Below are 22,680 nucleotides of genomic sequence, written 5' to 3' on the forward strand. Positions count from 1 at the left end.
CCCCACTAGAGCTGTACCTTGCGTGTCCTGCCATCCATTCTTAATTAGTACATTCTTTTAGATAATATCACCACCTTCAACACCTCTTTGTTCTTTTGTCTGTGACATCTTTTGATTATCTGCTCCTAACACTGCTTGCTTGTCCCAACAACCACCACCCCCGACTTCTCTCCCCCCACCTTAAACCAGCTTATATTTCACCCCTCTCCTATTTTTACTCAGTTCTGTTGAAGAGTCATGAGGACTCAAAACGTCAACTTTGTTCTTCTCCGCCAATGCTGCCAGACCTGCTGAGTTTTTCCAGGTAATTCTGTTTTTGTTTTGGATTTCCAGCATCCGCAGTTTTTTGTTTTTATCTTAAATCTGTCTCCTCTATTCACTGATGTTCATGCCACAGGGGCCATATGATTTCCAATCCTCCAATCCCCTCTCTGGGTGTCAGTATTATTGAGTGCGATTATTGAAAAACAATTCCTTTTCTAAACAATGGGCCTATTGCAGACTGTACAGCAACAATTCACTACTCAAACTTGACATGACCAGGAATGCTGAGAATAGCTGACCCAGCACAATGGTGGCATAGCAATTATTACCCCAGACGTTGAAGCAAAAATTTTGGCAAGGAAGCAAAACTGCTCCTCACTTACAAATTCTCTGGCACTAACACCTGCCTCTGAACAGTTGTTGTCCCTCCTACAACCCTCCCTATCTCTGTAACCTCCTCCAGCCTCTACAATCCTCCTTATCTCTATTACCCCCTCCAGTCCCTACAAGCCACCCTGTCCCTGTAACGTCCACTAGCCTGTCCAACCTTCCTTTATCTCTGTAACCTCTTCAGGTCCCTACAACCCTCCCTCTTCCTGCAACCTCCTCCAGCCCGTATAACATCCCCCACCCCACCCCCCCCCCACCACCATCCCTGTAACCTCATCCAGCCCCTACAACCCTCCAACCCCCTAAGATATCTGCATTTCCCTAATTCTGGCCTCTTGCACAACCCTGATTTCTTTTGCTCCAACATTGGTGGGCATGCCATCAGTTGCTTGGACCCTAAGCTCTGGAACTCCCTCTATAGGAGGTAGGGTGCTCTGCCTGAGAGTGTGGTTGGAGGCAGATTCAGTTGTGGCTTTCAAAAGGGAATTGGATCAGAACCTGAAGAGAAATAAATTGAAGGGCTACAGAGAAAGGGTTGGAGAGGAGCTAAGTAACTTGTTCTTGCAGAGAGCTCGCAGGGAATCAATGGACCGAATGGCCTCCTGCGCTGCAAGCATTCTGTGATTCTACACTTCTTTTCACCTCTCTTTCCTCCTTTAAGACACTCCTTAATACTTAACCTTTTTAACCAAACTCTTGATCACCAGCCCTCACATCTCCTTATGAGGATCAGTTTGAAATTTTTGTGTTTGATAAGAATCTTCAAAAATGTTTTGTGACATTCTGTGATGTTAAAGGCGCTATATAAATAAAAGTTGCTCTTATGATAATTTTGGCAAAAAGCAGCACTGAATAAAAACCAGTGGAAAATGCTAATGGACGTGCTTTTTTGGTCCATTCACCGCCATTATTGTCGCTGGGCCAAAATCCTGGAGCTCCCTCTCTAACCGCCCTGTGGGTGTACCTACACTTCGCAGCTCACCACTACCTTCTGAAGGGGTAATTAGCCAGCCATGCCCACACCCCACAAAAGGACTAAAAAAAATTCAGTGCAAATGGAGTGCAGCTGACTAACTGAGTGAAGACTTAGTTTAGTGAGAGGGGATAAAAGCAAAAAAACTGCAGATGCTGGAAATCCAAATCAAAAACAAAAATAAAAATACCTGGAAAAACTCAGCAGGTCTGACAGCATCTGTGGAGGGGAACACAGTTAATGTTTTGAGTCCATATGATTCTTCAACAGAACTAAGTAAAATAGAAAAGGGGTGAAATATAAGCTGGTTTAAGGGGTGGTGAGACAAGTAGAGCTGGATAGAGGGCCAGTGGTAGGTGGAGATTGTCAAAAGATGTCATAGACAAAAAGACAAAGAGGTGTTGACGGTGGTGATATTATCTAAGTAATGTGCTAATAGGTGACATTAAAGGTAGAAAGCAGGACGAGCAAGGTACAGATAGCCCTAGTGGGGGTGGGGTGGGGGGAAGGGATCGAAATAGGCTAAAAGGTAGAGATAAAACAATGGATGGAATTACATTTAAAAATAATGGAAATAGGTGGGAAAAGAAAAATCTATATAAATTATTGGAAAAAGGAGGGATCGGAAAGGGGGTGGGGATGGAGGAGAGAGTTCATGATCTAAAATTGTTGAACTCAATATTCAGTCTGGAAGGCTGTAAAGTGCCTAGTCGGAAGATGAGGTGCTGTTCCTCTAGTCTGCGTTGAGGTGAGAAGGGAGTTCGGTGAGGTGGGAGGAGGTATTTGTTTCCTCCTTCTATCTTTCTCACCCCATAGAACTTGGTTCTTGCTCTACTATAGGGAAAGGAGCTAGCTGTTTGGCAAGTATCTGGTGAATGCGTAAGTTCTATTCTATACCTAAGGTTTAAAATAGTACACAAATTGGTGATAAAGTTAATAAAATATATAAGAAAGCAAGATAAATAAGTGATTAATATATAATTATTTAAAACATATTAAGGATGGCAGGAGAGCTGATGTGTCAAGGCTGCAGCATGTGGGAGCTCCTGGATAACATTGTGATCCAGGGCAAACACGTTTGCAGTAAGCACTTGCAGCTTGAGGAACTTCAGCTCAGAGCATTGAGCTGGAGGCTGAGCTGCAGACACTGCAACACATCAGGGAGAGGTTAAGTTACCTGGATGCTTTATGCCAGGAGGCAGTCACACCACTTAGGATAGGGTCTTCTGATTGGGTCAGTGGCCAGGAACAGGGGCGTGTGGTTGCAAGTGAGGCAGGTAAGAGGGCAGGAGTGCAGGAGTGTGAGCCTCTGCAATGGTCCAATAGGTCTGCGGTTCTCTCAGCTTGTCTGGATGAGAGTGGGGGCTGTGGGGCGGATGAGCAAACTGACCATGGCACCATGGTACAGGAAGCCTTCCAAGTGAGGGGAGCACAAAGGAATGTAGTGGTAGTAGGGGACAGTTTAGTGAGGGGGATTGATACTGTTCTCTGTAGCAAAGAGCAAGAGTCCAGGCGGCTGTGTTGCCTGTCCAGTGCCAGGGTTCGGGACACCTGCTTAAGGCTGGAGAGGAACTTGCAGTGGGAGGGGGAGGATCCAGTGGTTGTGGTCCATGTAGGTACCAACAATGTGGGCAGGATGAGGAAGGAGGCTCTGCATAGTCAGTATGAGGAGCTCGGCACCAAATTAAGAAGCAGAACCTCAAAAGTAATAATTTCTGGATTATCACCTGAGCCATGTGCAAATTGACATAGGACAAATAAGATTAGAGAGATGAATGTGTGGCTCAAAGACTGGTATGGGAGAAGTGGGTTCCGGTTTGTGAGTCACTGGCACCAATACTGGGGGAAGTGGGATCTGTACAGTTGGGATGGTCTACATCTGAACCATGCTGGGGCTTGTGTCCTTGTCAGCTGCATAGCTAGGGAAGTAGAGAGGGTTTTAAACTGAATAGTGGGGGCAAGGGATCAAATTTGGGAAGGTGTAGTAAACCAAAGGATAGAGACAAGGTAAGAGAGAAAGGTGTTAATATGGGAAATGATAAACAGATTGTTACAGGAAGGGACAGAGAGTACAAATCTCAGAGTAAATTAGCAGATAAGGTTGGACGATACAAAAATAATAAAAAGACAAAACTAAAGGCTCTGTATCTAAACACACATAGCATTCAATGCAAAACAGATGAACTGATAGTGCATATAGAAATAAAGAAGTACGATTTGATAGCCATTACAGAGATATGGCTATAGAGTGACATAGATTGGGACCTGAATACTGAAGGTTATGTGACATTTAAGAAGAATGGGAAGTTAGGAAAAAGTGGAGGGGTGGCTCTATTAATTAATGAAGCTATTAGTACATTAGAGAGCCATGTCCTAAGTTCAGGAAACCAGGATGTAGAAGTGGTTTGGGTTGAGATGAGGAATGATAAAGGCAAGAAGTCACTTGTGGGAGTGGCATACAGGCCTAATTGTAACTACACATTAGGACAGAGTGTAAAAGAAGAGATAATGGGAGCTTGCCAGATAGGTACAGTATTAATCATGGGGGCGCTTTAATCTGCTTATAGACTGGAAAAATCAGATGGGCATAGATGAGGAGTTCATAGAATGTTCTTGGGATAGTTTCTTAGAACAGCATGCTCTGGAGCCAACCAGAAAGCAGGCTATACTAGACCTGGGATTGTGCAACAAGGTAGGATTAATTGATAACCTCCTAGTGAAGGCACCCCTAGGTAGCAGTGATCATAATATGATCGAATTTACATTTATTTGGAGGGAGAAATGAGTGCGTCGAGCCTAGTATTTTAAACTTAAAGAAGGGCAATTATGAAGGCATGAAAGCAGGAGCTAGCTAAAGTAAACTGGCAAATGAGGTTAAGGGATAGGTCAACTGAAGTTGAGTGACAGTCATTTAGAGGGATATTTCAAAATATACAGGACATACGCATTCCAATGAGAAAGAAAAATTCCAAGGGGAAGGCCCACCATCCTTGGCTAACTAAAAAAGTTGAGACAGATTTCCTGGCCAGTGAGTAGGGGGTGGGGCCCGCTTGCCGACATGTAAAATGACCAGATAGGCTTGTTTCCATTGGAATTTAGAAGAGCAAGAGGTGATTTAATTGAAACCTTTAAGATCCTGAGGGGTCTTGACAGGGTGGATGTGGAGAGGACGTTTCCTCTTGTGGGAGAATCTAAAACTAGGGGTAACTGTTTAAAAATAAGGGGTCGCTCATTCAAGACAGAGATGAGGAGAAATTTTTTCTCTCAGAGGGTTTAGAGTCTTTGGAACTCTCTTCCTCAAAAGGCGGTGGAAGCAGAGTCTTTGAACATTTTTAAGGCAGAGCTAAATAGATTCTTGATTAACAAACGGGTGAAAAATTATCAAGGGTAGGCAGGAACATGGGGTTGAGGTTAGTCAGGTCAGCCATGATCTTACTGAATGGTGAAGCAGGCTTGAGGGGCCGAGTGGCCTCTGCCAGCTCCTAATTTGTATGTTCGTATCTGAAAAATTCCTATTCTTCCAAAAGTGGGTTGATGAACATTAGCCTGAAGATTCCTCCCGCCGCCCCTAAAATATATCTCTTTGACCAAAGTTGTTAACAACCCATCTAATAACACCTTCTTAGGCTCAGCACATATTTCTGACTGATTATGATTTTGTGAGAAACACATTGGGATGTTTCCTTTCTATGCACAATGTAAATGTTGGGTTGAATAATGTACCAGCTGGTATCGTCTGTAAATCAGCCTGTACCTTGGTTGCTCATGTTACCTGTGGATCACTCTCGATCCTGCTGGGGTCCCGTTCATAACTCTCCGCGTAGATCCTGATTGTAGATCCCATACTCCCAGTCCCGCTCAGTCTAAATATGAGTCTGGAATCATCCGTGAGTATTAACCTCAGGCCCTGTGAGGAGAGAAGACTTCAGTCAGCACAAGTCATTTTGTAATAGGGAAGCATGGCCACTGGTGGCTCTGACATGCAGTGGAGACAAATTTATCCGAGTAGCTCTTGATCTAATGTTTCAACAGGAGGAGGTTACAGTGAATGTCTTAACTCATTGCTGAAATTCCTGTGGTGCTGTCTGACAGCTGAGAATAGATCAGATGCAGGGGCCCTGAAAAAATCCTGGACAATACCAATCTTTATCAACAGGTCATCATCCAACACCGAGTGGAAATTGCCACCCACCCGTGGTTCATCTACTTCACAGTAGATGAAGTATATCTACCCCACACTTTGCTGGTGATGGGATTACCCAACCCAAGCTGGTGATGTTGTGGGATAAATTGTTCATAGGGGTGCCTACCCTCCAGCATTGCCCTGGAGTCTAGATTAATCTCTGTGACAGGAGCCACATCCAGGAGAAAAATTATAAGGGCATGTTCTTTGAAGGATGTTCTTTATCCAATCTAAAACTATTGGAGATGGGTGTGGCGGTGGGGGGGGGGGGGGGGGGGGGGGGCGGTTGTGGTGGTGGTGTGTGTGGAAGGTTGTTTGATTGGTAGTCAAGGGTTCTTTCAACTAATGGTGGTCTGTTTGTTTTCCAATTGGCTGTGGAAGACAGGCCACCATTAGGTGAGGTGAGAGGTCATGTAATGGAACCTCCAACCTAAGTTGGCAACCCGAATCGGGCATTGGTGTCCCCTCTGTAGGAACCAAGGGGTCAGATTTTAATTAGTAAATGCGGACTCATGTTGGTATGGTGGATTGACTGCCTGTTCTAGAAGCCACCTGATTTCCATTTATCTCTCAATTAATCTCACCAAAATAGATGCCCTGGTAAATTTCATATTGCTGTTTTGTTGTTTGTGGGAGCTTGCTGTGCATAAATTGGCATATCACCATAATCCACAATAGCAACTAATCTCCCAAAAGGAATGTCATACATGGGAGGTATGTAGCAGAGCAAGTACAGGTATCTGCATGCTCAGGGCAAGAGTTTTCAAGAGGTATTCATTCTGGCATAGACATTAAAGAAAGAACTACTTTTCTTTAGTGGCTTTCACAACCTCAGAATATTCCAAAGCACTTTACAGCCAATGAGGTTCCTTTTTAAGTATAATCGCTGTTGCAACGCAGGAGGCAGGGTAGCTAATCTTTTTGTAGCAAACTCCCACAAACAGCAATGTGGTAATGACCAGACAATCTGCTTTAGTGATGTTGGTTGAGAGATACATATTGACCAGGATATTAAGGAGATGTCTCCCTGCTCCCTTCAATATAATGGCTACGGGATCTTTTACATGACAGGGCAGACAGGGCCTCAGTTTAACCAGAAGACAGCACATCCAACAACTCAGCACTCCTTCAGTACTACGCTGGGAGTGTCAGCCTAGGGGTGGGATTTTATGGTCCTGCCAATATCAATGAAGTTTTGAACAGCTCGCCGCAATAAGGCCCCCCACCCCCGCTACGATGGGGCCTTAAAATTCCACCCTAGGTTTTGTGCAAATCGCTGGAGTTGAACCCACAACCTTCTGACTTGGGGTGAGAGTGCCACACAAGAGCCATAGCTGGCAACCAAATGGGATGTGTTTAAGAGACAAAGGTTTACCAGAACAGTAATTAGTGAATGTCAGTATATTTTTACCAGAAAAATATTGAGAACTCCCTGCAGCTTTCTTTGAATGTATAAACATCTACATTTGGCACATTATTTTAATTTAGAATGAAAAATTAATTAAATCAAATCCTTCAAAGTTGGCTTCAGGTTACATGGAGAAATTGAAATCATTTAGAAAGAGGATGTGTTTATAAAGCTTGTTAAAAAAAAAGTCAAACTACATTTATAAATGTCTATGTGCATTTTATGGGAACAGAATTTGTTCTTATCAAGGTTGGAGTTGGATAATGCAATCTCCTGGACTGGTTTTGATTGCCTGGGGGGCTTGGGAGGAATTCTCCACATAAAGTTTCCATTATTAACTCGTGGATTTTCCTCATCACTTTTTTCATTGCCCGTCCCTGGAGATTATAAAGCTGTGGAGGAGGAGAAGGGGGGAGGCAGTGGGGTTGGGTGTGTGAGGTCAGGGGGGAGGTGGGGAGGGAGAGTGGAAGTGTTTAGCCGGGATGTTCCGCTCATGTGGTGTGAGCCAATTGGCCGGTTCCTGCCCGTCAATGACGTATGCCTGTACAAGAGGAACGTTTTCCACTTTCTGCCTTCAGGGCGGGTTGAGTACAGGTGGGGCCACAGTAAACCTGAGAAAGCAGCGGTCGAGAGCAGGAGGGGTGGGGGACGGAGGATCCAGGAGCGATGTAGCAGCTTAAGGCTGACAAGAAGAGCAGAGGCTGGAGGGAGAAGAGTTACTTCATCTACAAGCATGTCAGCTGTTGTTCAGTGTGTAATGCTCTCACCCCTGAGTCAGAAGGTTGTGGGTTCAAACCCCACTCCAGACTGATGCTCTGCTCCAGTGCTGAGGGAGTGCTGTGCTGTCCTTCAGATGAGATGCTAAACTCAGGTGGGCCTAAAGGTTCGAGTCCCTTTTGAACATCAGCAGAGGATTTCTGACCCTGCCACTGCTCTGGTCAATATTTATCCCTCAACCAAGTTCACTAAAAGAGATCGTCTGGTTGTTCATCACATTGGTTTTTGTGGGCTCTTGCTGTGTACAAATTGGTTGCTCTGTTTCCTGCATTACAATAGTGATGACACTTCAAAAGGTACTGCATTGGCTGGAAAGTGCTTCAGGATATCTGGTGGTTGTAAAAGGTGCTGAATAAATGCAAATGTTTCTTTAAGCAGATTCATGCAAACATCTCCTCCATGGTCAAGTATTTTGAACTCCCATGTGAATGGTATCTTTGATGTGGCCTCCCTAAGTAAGGAGCAGAGGAACAAGAGGATGCCATTCACCCCCTTGAGCATGCTGCATCATTTAATTAGGCTGTGGTGGATCTGTATCTTAGTTCCATCTACCCACCTTCATGTCCCTTAAATTCCCAGCCAAAATGTGAAGAAGTGCTTCCTGACATTACCCCTGAATTGCCCATCTCTAATTTTAAGATTATGCCCCCTTGTTCTGGACTCCACCAACAAGGCAAAATAGCTTCTCACTATCTATTCTTAAGCATCTCATTTAGATCACCCCTTAATCTTATTTATTCCTTCATGGCATGAGGGCATCACTGCCCATCCTTAATTGCCCTTGTGTGGCTTGCTAGGCCATTTCAGAGGGCTGCTAAGTATCAACCACATTGCTGTGGGTCTGGAGTCACATGTAGGCCAGACCAGGTAAAGACAGCAGATTTTCTTCTCTGAAGGACATTAGCAAACCAGATGGGTTTTTAAGACAATTGATGATGTTGATCATTACTGAGTCTAGCTTTCAATTCCAGATTCTATTAATTGAATTTAAATTCCACCAGCTGTTGTGTGATTTGAACCCCTTGCCCCACAGCATTAGCCTGGGCTTTGGGATTACTAATCCAGTAACATTACCACTGTACCACTGTCTTCCAATCCCCCACCAGGTACCCCCGCCCCCAATCTCCAGGGAATACAAATCTAGTCTCTGCAACCCGTCCTTATAATTTAAATTTTTAGTCTAGATGTAATCCATGTAGATCAGTGCTAGCACCCCTTCCAAAATCAATATATCAACACTTCCTTCCTGAGGTTGGTACCCACATCTGAACACTATTACCCCAGATGGGATCCGACCAAAGCTTTATATAACTGTGGCATGACTTCCATCCCTTTGTATTCCAGCCCCATTGAGATTGAGGCTAACATTCCATTCACCTTTTAAAGTTAATTTTTGTGCCTGTTGCTTTTGTGATTTCTGTTCATGGATCCCCTAAATCTCTCGGTTCCTCCACCGTTGCTAGCCTCTCAGTATTTACAAACTAAACTGATCTCTCTTTCTTCGGTCCAAAGTGGACTCCTTTGCCTTAAAGACTTCCAATTTCCTATCACTTTCTGCCCATTTATGCATTGCAATTTGGGGACTTGGGCCCATGTCCAACCACAAACTAGATCATGACTGGATCATAGAATTGTCATAGAATGATACAGCACAGAAGGAGATCATTCAGACTATCGAGCCTGTGCTGGCTCTTTGAAAGGGCTATCCAATTAGCCCCACTCACCCCTGCTCTTTTGCTGCAGATGTTTCCTTTTGAAGTATTTATCCAATTCCCCTTTTGGAAGTTACTATTGAATTGGCTTCCACTGCCCTTTCAGCAGCACGTTCCAGATCATAACTCGCTGCATCAAACAATGTTTTCCTCATGTCACCTCTGGTTGTTTTGCCAATTACCATAAATCCATGCTCTCTGGTTATTGACCCTCCTGCCAGTGGAAACAGTGGAAACAGTTTCTCCTTACTTACTCTATCAAAACCTATCATAATTTTGAACACCTCTCTTATATGTCCTCATAGCCTTCTCTGCTCTAAGCCGAACAATCACAATTTCTCCAGTTTCTCCGCAGAACTGAAGTCCTTCGTCTCTGGTGCCATTCTAGTAAATCTCTGAATGTTCCAATTCACCTCACAAGATGACTTAAGCAGCCATTGAGTAGAAACATAGCATTAGAGAATGATATAGCATGGAAAGAAACCATTCTGCTGTTTGAAAAAAAAATCCAATTAGTCCCACTCTCCGCTCTTTCTCCACGGTCAGAATTTTATGATTCTATCGGACGCAGAGTCAACCTGACCTAGTGCGAAATTGTGTGAGAAAATGTGGGGCAGGCGACCTGACATCATAGTGACGTCATGCCACATCACGGTTGGTGGGTGTGGGTTAGAGTCAGAAGCATGCCTGCTGACAATCAAAGTTCCAATTAAGCCAATTAAAGCCCAAATCGATTGGAATTGTTAGTGGCCCATTGTGCATTTACGCTTGGGTGCAAGGGCCAATCGGCCTGGCGGCCTTCACCTTTTTGCATCATTCTCGATCCAGGGGGTATAAAATGCCAGAAGATGCTTGAAGGTTGAGGAATTATGAGTGCTGCTGTCATTTGTTTGCAATTGCATTAGAACTAGTTTGTGTTATTTTTTGTGCACAAATATCCCTTGAGCAATACAGCAGCTCCCCCGAGGCAGCTCCGCAGCAGTTGTCAGCCTTCAGGGAGCTCGTTGTGAGGCGCCTGCCTGCACGTTCACTTGTCTCAGCGCTCGCCCTCTTCCCGCCCCACAGCTGGACTGAGCTTCTCAGATCGCATGTTTCATGATGGCCGCCAGTTAATTGGCCAGCCAGCCTGAAATCATGTGTCGATTGTGATCACGGCCGGAAGCTTCCAGGCCCACCGATCGCACACACACGAAGCATGCAAAATTCAGATCCGTAACTCTGCAATTTTTTCTCTTCAAGTATTTATCCAATTCACTTTGGAAGGCCACCAATGGATCTGTATCAGCACATTTCAAATCTAACTACTCATTGCATAAAAAAGATTTTCCTCATGTCGCCTTTGGATCTTTTGCCAATCACCTTAAATCTGTGTCATCAGGTTATCAACCCATTCAGCTACTGGAAACAATTTCTCTTTATTGACTCCATCTAAACGCACCGTGAGTTTAAACACCTCCATTAAATCTCCTCTTAGCCTCCTTTGCTCTAAGGAGGACAATCTCAGTTTCCCCAGCCTCTCCACATACCTATAATCCCCCTCATTCGCTAGCCCCATTCCAGTAAAAAGGGCTTTCTAACGAACGCACTGTCTCAACCATGCTCTTTTACATATGGCGCAATCACAGGGACATTTGTAAAATGGAATGTAAATATTTGTCAAAGGATATAAAATGTAGATTTTGAAGTCAGGTAATGGAGACTAAATCCACAAACCCCAATTAGAGAGAAAATAATTAGACCTTAAATTCATTTCCTGTGCCTTTTCCTGTGCAGTGATGCTTTGCTATATTTTATAACAATGCAAACAATTGTAATAAACCATGGAATTGTGACATAATTATTGTTAAAACTGGAGCAGGTTAGAATTTATTATATACTGGTTGTTTGGAATTCAAACAAATATTAACCCTTTCCTTTATGGTGTCGAGGATAAGGTTACAGATGTAGTCTCTGAGAGCCAGCATTCCTCATTTCTGACCAGGAACATAGCAACAGGAAGAGATCATTCAGCCCCTTGAACCTGTTCCACTATTCAATTAGATTATGGCTAATCTGTGACATAACTCCATATGTGTAGCTCTGCCCCCTATTTCTTGATAGCTTTTAGTTAACATAAATTTTGAAAAGCTGGCACATATGGCTTCCTTATGTGTTGTAAGATTCTATCGAACACAGATTTAATGTTGAACAATTAACCCAGTATCAATTGCCATTTGCGGAGGAGAATTCCAAACTTCTACCACCCTGAGTGTGAAGAAGTGTTTCCTAATTTCATTGCTGAAAGGCCTGACTCTAATTTTTAGACCCCGTCCCCCCAGCCCTAGACTCCCCAATCAACAGAAGTATTTTTTCTCTGTCTACCCCATCAGTTTCCCTTAATATCCCGAAAACTGTAATCAAACCTCCCCTTAACTTTTTAAATTCCAAAGAATGCAATCCTAGTTTGTGTACTCACTCCCTGTAACTTAACCCGAGAGTTCAGGTATCATTCTGCTAAATACATGCTGCATCCCCTCCAATGCCAACATATCGTTCATGAGGTGTGGTGCTCACAGTACTCCAGGTGTGGTCTAAGCTGAAGCATAACTTTGAACCCCACACACACACGGTTCCATGGAACACATGAAAGCTTAAATAGGACAGCAATCAGATACCATTTGCTGAAGTTAGATAGACAGTGACATAGTAATAATGTCACTGGATTAGTAATACAGGTGCCCAGGATATTACTCTGGGGTTATGGGTTCAAATCCCACCATGGCAACTGGTGGAAGTTAAATTCAATTAATAAATCTGGAATTGAAAGCTAGTCTCAGTAATGGTGAAACTATCATTGATTGTCTTAAAAACCCAACTGGTTCACTAATGCCCCTTTAGGGAAGGAAATCTGCCATCCTTACCTGGTCTGGCCTACATGTGACTCCAGGTCCACAGCAATGTGGTTGATTCTGAAATGGCCTAGCAAGCTTCTCAGATCAAGGGCAATTAGGGATGGACAACAAATGCTGGCCTTGCCAGTAATTCCCACATCCCATGAATGAATAAAGTTAAAAAAAAGCCCAAGGGATACTTTGGATTCCTGAGGTGGCTTCAGACATTATGGGAATACACGGATTAGAATTTCAGTATTAAGTAGACCGTGATGATTGTAAGGCTGTTTGCCATGAATATTCTCTTCCAACTTAAAATCTGAAGATAGTAGCCCTGAAATTAAGCTGTGGGATACAAGGTCATGGAAGAAAGACTTGCATTTATATAGCACCTCTCAAAGGCTCAGGATGTCCCAAAGTGCTTTACATCCAATGGAATACTGCTGTAATGTAGGAAATGCAACAGTCAAATTGTGCACAACAAGATCCCACAAACAGCAATGTAATAATGACCAGATAATTTGTCTTTAGGGGGAGTTGGGCAGGAGCGGGCATGGGTGGGCATGCAGCCGTTCGCTGCCTGCGATTGGCTAGGCACCGCCATTTTACATGGGCAGGCCAATTAAGGCCCGCCCAGCATGATGCGCGCCCGGAAGCGCTAAGCGCTATCTGTGCGGGCTGGAGAGGGTGGGTTGCCTGAGTCTGGGAGTGCACTCTTTCACGCGTATGCCTGCGAAAGAGCACAGAAATCTCCCTGAGGCACAGAGCTGCCTCAGGGAGATTAGTTTAAGTTCTGAAATTTTTAATGAAAAAACAGTTAAGACATGTCCCCTCACGTGAAAGTGTCACATGAGCTGGGACATGTCTATGAATGTTATTAAAATTTTTTATAAAACTTTAAATACTTTCATGAAACCTCATCCTGCCCATGGATGAGGTTCCATGATAAATGAGAAGGCCGCTTGGGCTCTTCACCTGCCCGACAACCTTGAGGTTTGACGGGCAGCTCAGTTTATTGTTTTAATTGATATTTAAATGACCTTATTCGGCCTTTGACAGTTCGATGGGTGTACTGCCAACTTGGGTGTGCACCAGCCGAACTGAAAATCTAAGTGACGCGCAGTGACGTTGGGAAACACACCCGACATCACCATGTGTCATTTTATGCGTTGGTGAGTGGGCCCTGCTCACCGACCCGAAAATTCTGGCCTAGGTCTTATTTGAAGGATAAATATTGGCTGGGACACCGGGAAGATCCTCAAAGTAATGTTGTGGGATCTTCCATTCAATAGGACGAACAGTTGCTGTCTTATTTAAGCTTTTGTGGGTCTTAAGAGACTATATTGTATGGGTAGAAGTCATGTAATAACTTTACAATGGTTAGACCACATCTGACATGCTGTGTTCAGTTCTGGAAAGCAGGAAGGAAATATTGACATAGGATGGAGTGCAGCAGAGATTACACAACTAGGTGGTACTCCCTGGAATTTACAAGCTAAAGGGGTGATTTTTTCGGAACTTTTCAAAGATATTAATGGGAACTGATAGGGCCGACAAGCAAGACCATTAACAACTCATCCAAAAGATAGTACCTCTGGACAGTGAGACATTCCTCTAGTACTGCACTGAGAATGTCAGTCTGAATTTTCTGCTTAAACATTTCAGCAGGGGACTTGAAGCTGCAAGCTGACTGAAAATTATGGGTTCAAGTCCCACTCCAGAGACTTGAGCACAACGTTCTTCGCTGAAGTCCCAAGTGGAGGACTGAGGGGGTGCTGCACTGTTGGAGGTATTGTCCTTCAGATGAGTTATGACTGTCTGACTCACAGGCAACAGTGTTCCCCATTATATGCAACAGCTGACACCTTAAAGCTGCTCCTGGCTCTTCCACAAATAAAAAAAAACATTTTGTAGATTTTTTTTCATAAAATAAAGGACCTTTTAAGAAACAAGTGTGAATCAAAATCTTTCCTATGTGCAAATTATTCACAATATTCTCCATGTTTTCATTCAGAAATCTTGCAGCACTACTTCATTCCTTGTCACAGAACCAGGCCTGCCCAGAATTGGCACCACTGGAATTTCCAAACACTCCAACAGATGTAAACTTCAGGCTTTCCACAGGTAATGTTTACAAGTACTAAAGTCAGATTGCTGAACAAGTATAACTTTTGGCGGGCGAAGTTTTCTTAAAACAGTTTGCATTTGAAAAAAGCGATTTTAATTTCTCTCTTGCTGCTGGTGAATTTTACAAGGGGGAAGAAGTTTTCAAACAAAGTGAAGATTTCACTGATTAAAGAAATTGCTTCAAGGTCTGACTTTTCAACCAATTATGATCTGTTCGTTATTATTACACTTCAAATGATTGAAAAAGCCACTTTATTGAGCAAACGAGTCTGACAGCATTTAGACAAATGTCTTTATTCATTAGCTGTGGTTCAGCATTCTTACCTCTGTCAGAAGATTATGAGTTCTAGTTCCACTCCAGAGACTTGAGCATAACTATCTCAGCTGAATTTCCAAGTGGAGGACTGAGGGAGTGCCGCACTGTTGGAGGTATTGTCCTTCAGATGAGGTGTGACTGTCTGCCATTTCAGATGGACCCAAAAGGGTTGCAGTGTTTCTATAGTGCAATGGTTATGAAATTCACCTCACATGTGCAAGGTCCTGGGTTCAAAACTGGGCAGAAACATTATCAAAATTTCCTTATTTTACAATTCTAAAAGGGGTACATGAGTAGTGCAACCTGGGTGTATATGTACATAAATCATTGAAGATGGTAGGACAGGTTGAGAGCATGGTTAATAAAGCATACAACATCTTAGGCTTTATTAATAGGGGCATTGAGTACAATAACTAGGAAGTTATATTAAACTTGTTTGGAATACTTGTCAGGCTCAACTGGAGTACTGGGTCCAGTTCTGCGTACCATGTGTGAGGAAAGATGTGAAGGCATAAAAGATTTGTGAGAATGGTTCCTAGGATGAGAAACTTCAGTTACATAGATACATTGGAGAAGTTGGGATTGTTTTCCTTGGAGAAGAGAAGATCGGGAGAAGATTTGATAGAGGTATTCAAAATCATGAGGAGACTGGTCAGGGTCAATAGGGAGAAATTGTACACACTGGTGGAAGGATCGAGAGTGAGAGAGCACAGATTTAAGGTAATAAAGTAATGGGGATATGAGGAAAGACTTTTTTCTGCAGTGAATGTTTGGGATCTGGAATGCACTGCCTAAGATTGTGGTGGAGGCAGGTTCAATCGAGGTATTCAAGAGGAAATTGGGTTATTATCTGAAAATAAAGAATCTGGGGGCTATGGGGAAGAGGCAGGGGAATAGAACTAGGTAAATTGCCCTATGGAGACCTGGCCTCCTTCTGTGCTGTAACAATTCTGTGAATCTGTAAAAAGATTCCATGGTCACAATTTTGAAAAAGAGCAAGGGAGCTCTCCCTGGTGCCCTGGCCAATATTTATCCCTCAACCAAAGCAGCTAAAAACAGACTATCTGGTCATTATCATCTTGCAAATTGGCAGCTGAGTTTTGTACGTTGCTGCAATGGCCAAACTTAAAAATGTACTTAGCTGGTTGTGAAGAGGTTTGGGGGACATCCTGAGGTTTTGAAAGGCGCTGTAGAAATGCAAGTCTTTCTCCAGAAGGGTTAACACAAAAAACACTCCTTTTCCACTGCTGACTAGTCCCCGGGAGAGAGCACATGCGGAATAGTTTGACCTCTCACCTGGTTCCTGGTTACAATGCCATCCACAGGATCTGTGTATTCAAAGTTTTCGGTTTTTTCCACTGTGTAGCTGTGATTCCCTACAGCGAACTGTTGGTTTATGAACGATCGCTCTGTGATAACAGCTTCAAGGTCCCTCATTAAGTAGTAAGCTGCTCGTGGGTCTATGTCCTCGTAATCGAACCTAGTCATAAACAAAAAGACAGTGTTCTGGTGAGGGGCCGAGGGAAAATACAGTTAGACAAATAAAAAAAAATGGAATTTCAGAGGGCTGTAGAGGCAGATCATTCCTTTTCTATTACTCGCTGATGTCATCGGCAAGGACGGTATTTATCGGTGGTTGCCCCTTGAGAAGGTAATGGTGGGCCTTCTTGACCCACTGAGAGATTGATGGTGAGAGACTGTTCCCATTGGTCAGGGAATCCAAAACATGGGCAGACAGTCTCAGGGTAAGGGGACGATCATTTAGAACTGAGGTGAGGATAAATTTCTGGACTCAAATGAATCTCTGGAATTCTCTATACCAGAGGATTGTAAATGTTCCATCGTTTAATATATTTAAGGTTGGGATAGACAGATTTTTGGTCTCTCAGGAAATCAAGGGATATGGAGAATGGACAGGAAAGTGAGATTGAAGCTCAAGATCAACCATGATCCTATTGAATGGTGGACAGGCTTGACAGACCCTATGGTCTACTCCAATGGTACTGACGACTTGTGCTCCAGAACTTGCCGCGTCCCTAGCCAAGCTGTTCCAGTACAGCTACAACACTGGCATCTACCCAGCAATGTGAAAAATTGTCCAGGTATGTCTTGTTCACAAAAGCAGGACAAATCCAACCTGGCCAATCACTGCCCCATCAGTCTACTCTCCATCATCAGTAAAGTAATGGAAGGGGTCATCAACAGTACTATCAAGCGGTACTTACACAGCAATAACCTGCTCGCTCACACTCAGTTTGAGTTTGCCAGGGCCACTCAGCTCCTGAACTCATTACAGCCTTGTTTAAAACATGGACAAAAGAGCTGACCTCCTGAGGTGAGGAGAGAGTGACTGCCCTTGACATCAAAGCAGCATTTGACCGAATGTGGCATCAAGGAGCCCTAGCAAAACTGGAGTCAGTGGGAATCGGGGGAAAAACTCTCCTTTGCTTGGAGTCATACCTAGCACAAAGGAAGATGGTTTTGGTTGTTGGAGGTCAATCATCTCAGCTCCAGGACATCACTGCAGGAGTTCCTCAGGGTAGTGTCCTCGACCCAACCATCTTCAGCTGCTTCATCAATGACCTTCCTTCCATCATAAGATCAGAAGTGGGGATGTTCGCTGATGATTGCACAATGTTCAGCATCATTTGCGACACTTCAGATACTGAAGCAGTCCATGTGCAAATGCAGCAAGACCTGGACAATATCCAGGCTTGGGCTGATAATTGTTAAGTAACTTTTGCACCACACAAGTGACAGGCAATGTCCATCTCTAACAAGAGAGAAACTAACCGTCTCCCTTTGATATTCAATGGCATTACCATCGCTGAATCCCCCCGCTATCAACATCCTGGGGGTTACCATTGACCAGAAACTGAACTGGACCAGCCATATAAATACTGTGGCTACAAGAGCAGGTCAGAGGCTGGGAATTCTGCGGCGAGTAACTCACTTCCTGACTCCACAAAGCCTGTCCACCATCTACAAGGCACAAGTCAGGAGTGCAATGGAATACTCCCCACTTGCCTGGATGAGTGCAGCTCCAACAATACTCAAGAAGCTCAACACTATCCAGGACAAAGCAGCCGGTTGATTGGCACCCCATCCACCATCTTAAACATTCACTCCCTCCACTTCTGATGCACAGTGGCAGCAATGTGTACCATCTACAACTTACTGTGCAGCAAATCACCAAGGCTCCTTCCACAGCACCTTCCAAACTTGTGACTTCTACCACCTAGAAGGACAAGGGCAGGAGCTGCATGGGAACACCACCAGCCGCAAGTTCCCTTCCAAGCCACACCCACCATTCAGACTTGGAAATATATCACCATTTCTTCACTGTCACTGGGTTAAAATCCTGGAACAACCGCACCACCTCCCCCCACCGCCACCGCCCACGCCCCCCCCACCCCCCCCCCCCCCCCTCCCCCCCCCAGCCCCCCATATCTACACCACAAGGACTGCAGCGGTTCAAGAAGGCACCTCACCATCACCTTCTCAAGGGCAACTAGGGATGGGTAATAAATGCTGGCCCAGCCAGCGAAGCCCACATCCTGAGAATGAATAAAAAGAATTCTTGTGCTCTTGTGGTGGTGAAGGGGCTACCACTGCGCTGTTGGGTACAGAGTTCCAGAATTTTGACTCAGTGACAATGGCTGTGCGATCACTGGACAATGGGATGAGTTAATGTGCAGGCCAATAAACGATGCTCCTTTTACTAATTGGCCAATGATTGGGGATCTGGATGTTCATCTCACCTGCAGTAGTAATTGCGACCAAAGCGGGCCCAGTGGTCCTTCACAATCTCCTCCACACTCCGTTTTCGAGCTGCGATAATAGATAACCATGCAAGAACAGCCCAGAGACCATCCTTCTCGCGAATGCAATCAGACCCTGTGATAGACAAAAATAATTTTACTGCGTTTCATCCATAGCTGGTCTCATGCTGTAGTTCCCCGAACGTACAACCATTTGGCAGGGAAAAAAGGCCATTCAGCCCATCGTGCCTGTGCCGGCACTTTGAAAGAGCTGTCCAATCAGTGCCACTCCCCCTGCTCTTTCTTCAGAGCCCTGCAAATTTCTCATTTTGAAACATTTAGCCAATTCCCTTTCAAAAGTTCTGATTGAATCTGCTGCCAGGGCCCTTTCAGGCACCACATTCCAGATCACAACAACTTGCTGCGTAAACAAAATTCTCTGCATCATCCCTCTGGTTTGACGGAAAAGTTTACCTAGAAAGAGCTTGGTGAAACTTCTGTTGTTGATTTATTTCTGGCAAGTACAAAACCCCAGTTTAGCCAACTAGCAGAGACCGAGGAACTAGCAACAATGTCAATCAGCAACAATTTGCTTTAATGTCTAACTCAGTTATTTTCTACAAGGAATATATCTCCTTTGTTTAAAGTTAAAGAGTTTCTGGGTTCAGGGAGAAATTATATATTTAACAAGCTGGCTGCTGGATATTTATAATTATTGAAACCATTGCTCCAACAAACTGACATGAGAATATGATTCATTTCTAACATTTTGATTTAGAGTGGGGGGCCCAGGGGTGCAGAGGGTGAAGGGCCATTGGTGGAGGTGGCACAAAGGAAGGGGGCACATGGGGGTGGGACACAGGGGAACAGAGGCACATTGGGGGGGGGGGGGGCAGCAGAGGGCGGGTTAGGGCAGGGAACCCTATGAAATTCCTAATTAAACATTTTGATCATAAAGTTTTCAAGAGGTTTGACAGGGTAGATGCTGAAACATGTTTCCCCTCCCTGGAAAGTCTAGAATGTGGGATGGGTTGGGGGGGGGTTATCATGTTGGGGGAGGGGATGGTCACAGTATCAGGATAAAAGGCCTGCCATTTTGAACTAAGGTGAGGAGAATTTTCTTCACTCAGAGGGTTGTGGCAGAGAGCTGTTGATGTTCTGTCATTGAGTAAATTCAAGACAAAGGTCAATAGACATTTGGGCACTGAGGGAAGTAATGGACATGGGAATAATGAAGAAAGGTGGGGCTGAGGTAGATGATCAGCCATGATCTTGTTGAATGGTGCAGCAGGCTCGAAGAGCCGAATGGCCTCCTCATGCTCCTGTTTCTTATGTTCTTGATCAGTTCACCCTTAATCTTCTATATTTCAGGCAATGCAAGCCTAGTATCTGCAACCTGTTTTTATAATTTAACCCTTTTAGTCCTGGTATCATTTTGTAAATCTTTTAAGCTCAATATGTCCTTCCTGAAGTGGTGCCCAGAGCTGAACGCAGTACACCAAACTGGGTTTAGCCAGAGCTTGCACAGCTCTAACATACCTTTTACCCCTTTGACTTCCAGTCTTGAGATAAGGGCAAATGTTCCATTAATCTTTTCAGTGAGTGTTTCATTGCCTGACAAGTAACTGAAGATTATATGGCTTCAAGCAATGAATTAATAAGTTCACAATGACTTTGATTGGATTCTGCATTCACACCACAGCAATGCCACTTTTGCACAAACCAATGTCAACTTATTGCATTGGAAGGCACATGATGCAACATAGGCTGATAGTGAGCTATGCGAGCACAATAACTTCACTGTGAATGTAAATCTATTCACAATCGTTTGTCCACAGATAGCTCCAGCTCCCAGCTGGAGCCTCCTGGTGAAAAGAATTTCAATGTTAGACCTCACACTGTAAACTTGCATTCAGATAACTGTGTAGATACTACTAACTTATTAATAACTTGGATTTATATGGCTCCTTTAATATAGTAAAAGGCCCAAGGCACTTCATAGGAATGTTACCTAGCAATATTTGATACTTAGCCACACAAGGAGATATTAGGTTGGGCAGTTAAAAGTTTGGTCAGAGGAAGATTTTAAGCAAGGTCAAAAGGAGGGATGAAGATTTAAGGGAAAGAGTTTCAGAGCTTAGGGCCATGAGGAATGGCCACCAATGGTGAAGCAAAGGAAACCTGGGATGTTTGAAGAGGCCAGAATTGATGCTGGGACCTTGTAGTGCTTCAGGGCTAAAGGAGATTAAAGAGATAGGGAGCGATGAGGCCACAGGGGATTTGAAAGCAAAGATGAACATTTGGTCATCAAATGGTTCCCGGACCAAGTGCCAATGTGGGTCAATGAGTTCAGGGGGCCAATGGGCGAAAGGGGTTTGGTGTGAGTTAGGGTACAGGCAGCAGAATTGTGGATGAGTTTAAAGTTTACGGAGAGTGGAAAGTGGGAGTCTGGTCAGGAGAATGCTGGAATTGTCAAGTTTGGAAGTGACAAAGGCACAGATGAGGTTTTCAGCAGCTGATGAGTTGCAGCAGCGACAGCAACCAGTAGTTCCTGGTGATGGAGTGAATAGGTGGTTGAAAACTCATCTCATATTCCAAGAATACAGAGCCACAAAGAAATCTGAAGAAGTCATAGGCTACAACAGTTAAAGGAGTTTGGCACTAAAATCTCAAGATGTTCAGTTATGTGTCTCGCCATTCTCTTCACACTACTGGCAGAGGCTTGCAAAAGTTTGAGGAGCTCTTGTGGTGTAGTGGGTATCAACCCTGCCTCTAAACCTAGAAGCTCTGGGTTCAAGTCCCACTCCAGGTCTCAATGGCCAGGGAAGGTATGTTCATAACATAGCCAAAGAGATTATGAACTTGCTAGACTCCTCCCAACACACACCAATGATAGGTGGTAAGAGTGGGAGAGATTCCTCGTCAGCTGTGTGAAGGGAAGAAAGTTGGATCCTCTACCATCACTATCCATAACTCTGGACTACAACATGCATGTTGCCACAGCAGCTTAGACTCCCTGAGTGAATGGTAACACACCACCACCATTAAATCTTTCCCGTGAAGGCCATTGGCAGTATTCTACCTTTCCAAGTCCAGTAAATGCCGGAATTATCCACATTTGGTTTGTCACAGTTCTTCATCCATTCTGAGCTAGAATCCTAACACAAAGATGTGAGGTAGTGCAAGGTCACTGAGAGGTAACTGAGTTGTTTTCTGTTTCTGGGGGAAGAAATGTTGATGTCAGCTCATTGGCAATTTAACCATCTTTTGTCTTACTAGGGATTTTTATTGTGGGGAGGGGATTGAATTGTGTGGATGCACTTTACTTTAAAATGCTGCTATTTAATATTAAGCTCTTTTCCAAATTCTTTTTGTGGCAAAACAATCCCAAAGCATGGTGCTCTTTGTTCCAGGTTCCGTTATTTTTTGAGGGGGCCTTGGCTTATCATTTCATTTGAAAGGCAGGATCTCTGACAGTGCAGCATTCCCTCAGCATTGCACCAGGAGCGTCAGCTTAGAATTTGTGCTCAAGGATCTGAGCGCAGGTTGAACACAACCGAATAACTCACTGAATCAATAATCTGCCAGTGACTGAGACACTGCTGACATGTGCAACTAAAATGGACAGAAACAAGGCCAACATGACCAGACCAGAGCATGAGTCAATCCACTTTCAAGACTGGGGATAAAACGGAATGGGGCTTGCATAAAAAACCAAAACTGAAGACTAGTAGTGAGAGCAATCATGAAGTGGAATGGATTTGGCATTCATGGGTGAAGGGAAATGAACAGGAATAGGGCATCTGTTGTGGAGAAGTTAAGGAAGAAAGAACATTCCAAGTTTAAGTGAAATAGAATAAATGCTTAAAGCAGAAGGTTTGTGTTAGGATAAGCTTCTT

At 44.0% G+C, this 22,680-nt stretch overlaps 1 protein-coding gene across 1 annotated transcript in view; it reads right to left on the reverse strand.

Annotated features, from left to right (window-relative positions):
- The window catches only part of pgm5 (phosphoglucomutase 5), a 159,943-nt gene that overhangs the window by 18,475 nt on the left and 118,788 nt on the right, over positions 1-22,680 (reverse strand). Inside the window, exons 8-10 of the mRNA XM_041186473.1 lie at positions 18,782-18,917; positions 16,317-16,500; positions 5,400-5,534 (exon numbers count right to left, since the gene is read on the reverse strand). Coding sequence (XP_041042407.1) covers positions 5,400-5,534; positions 16,317-16,500; positions 18,782-18,917 — 455 coding nt within the window. The remainder of the gene's footprint in view (positions 1-5,399; positions 5,535-16,316; positions 16,501-18,781; positions 18,918-22,680) is intronic.

This window comes from Carcharodon carcharias, chromosome 4, assembly GCF_017639515.1.
Source record: "Carcharodon carcharias isolate sCarCar2 chromosome 4, sCarCar2.pri, whole genome shotgun sequence".
In the NCBI taxonomy this organism is placed as follows: Eukaryota; Metazoa; Chordata; class Chondrichthyes; order Lamniformes; family Lamnidae; genus Carcharodon; species Carcharodon carcharias.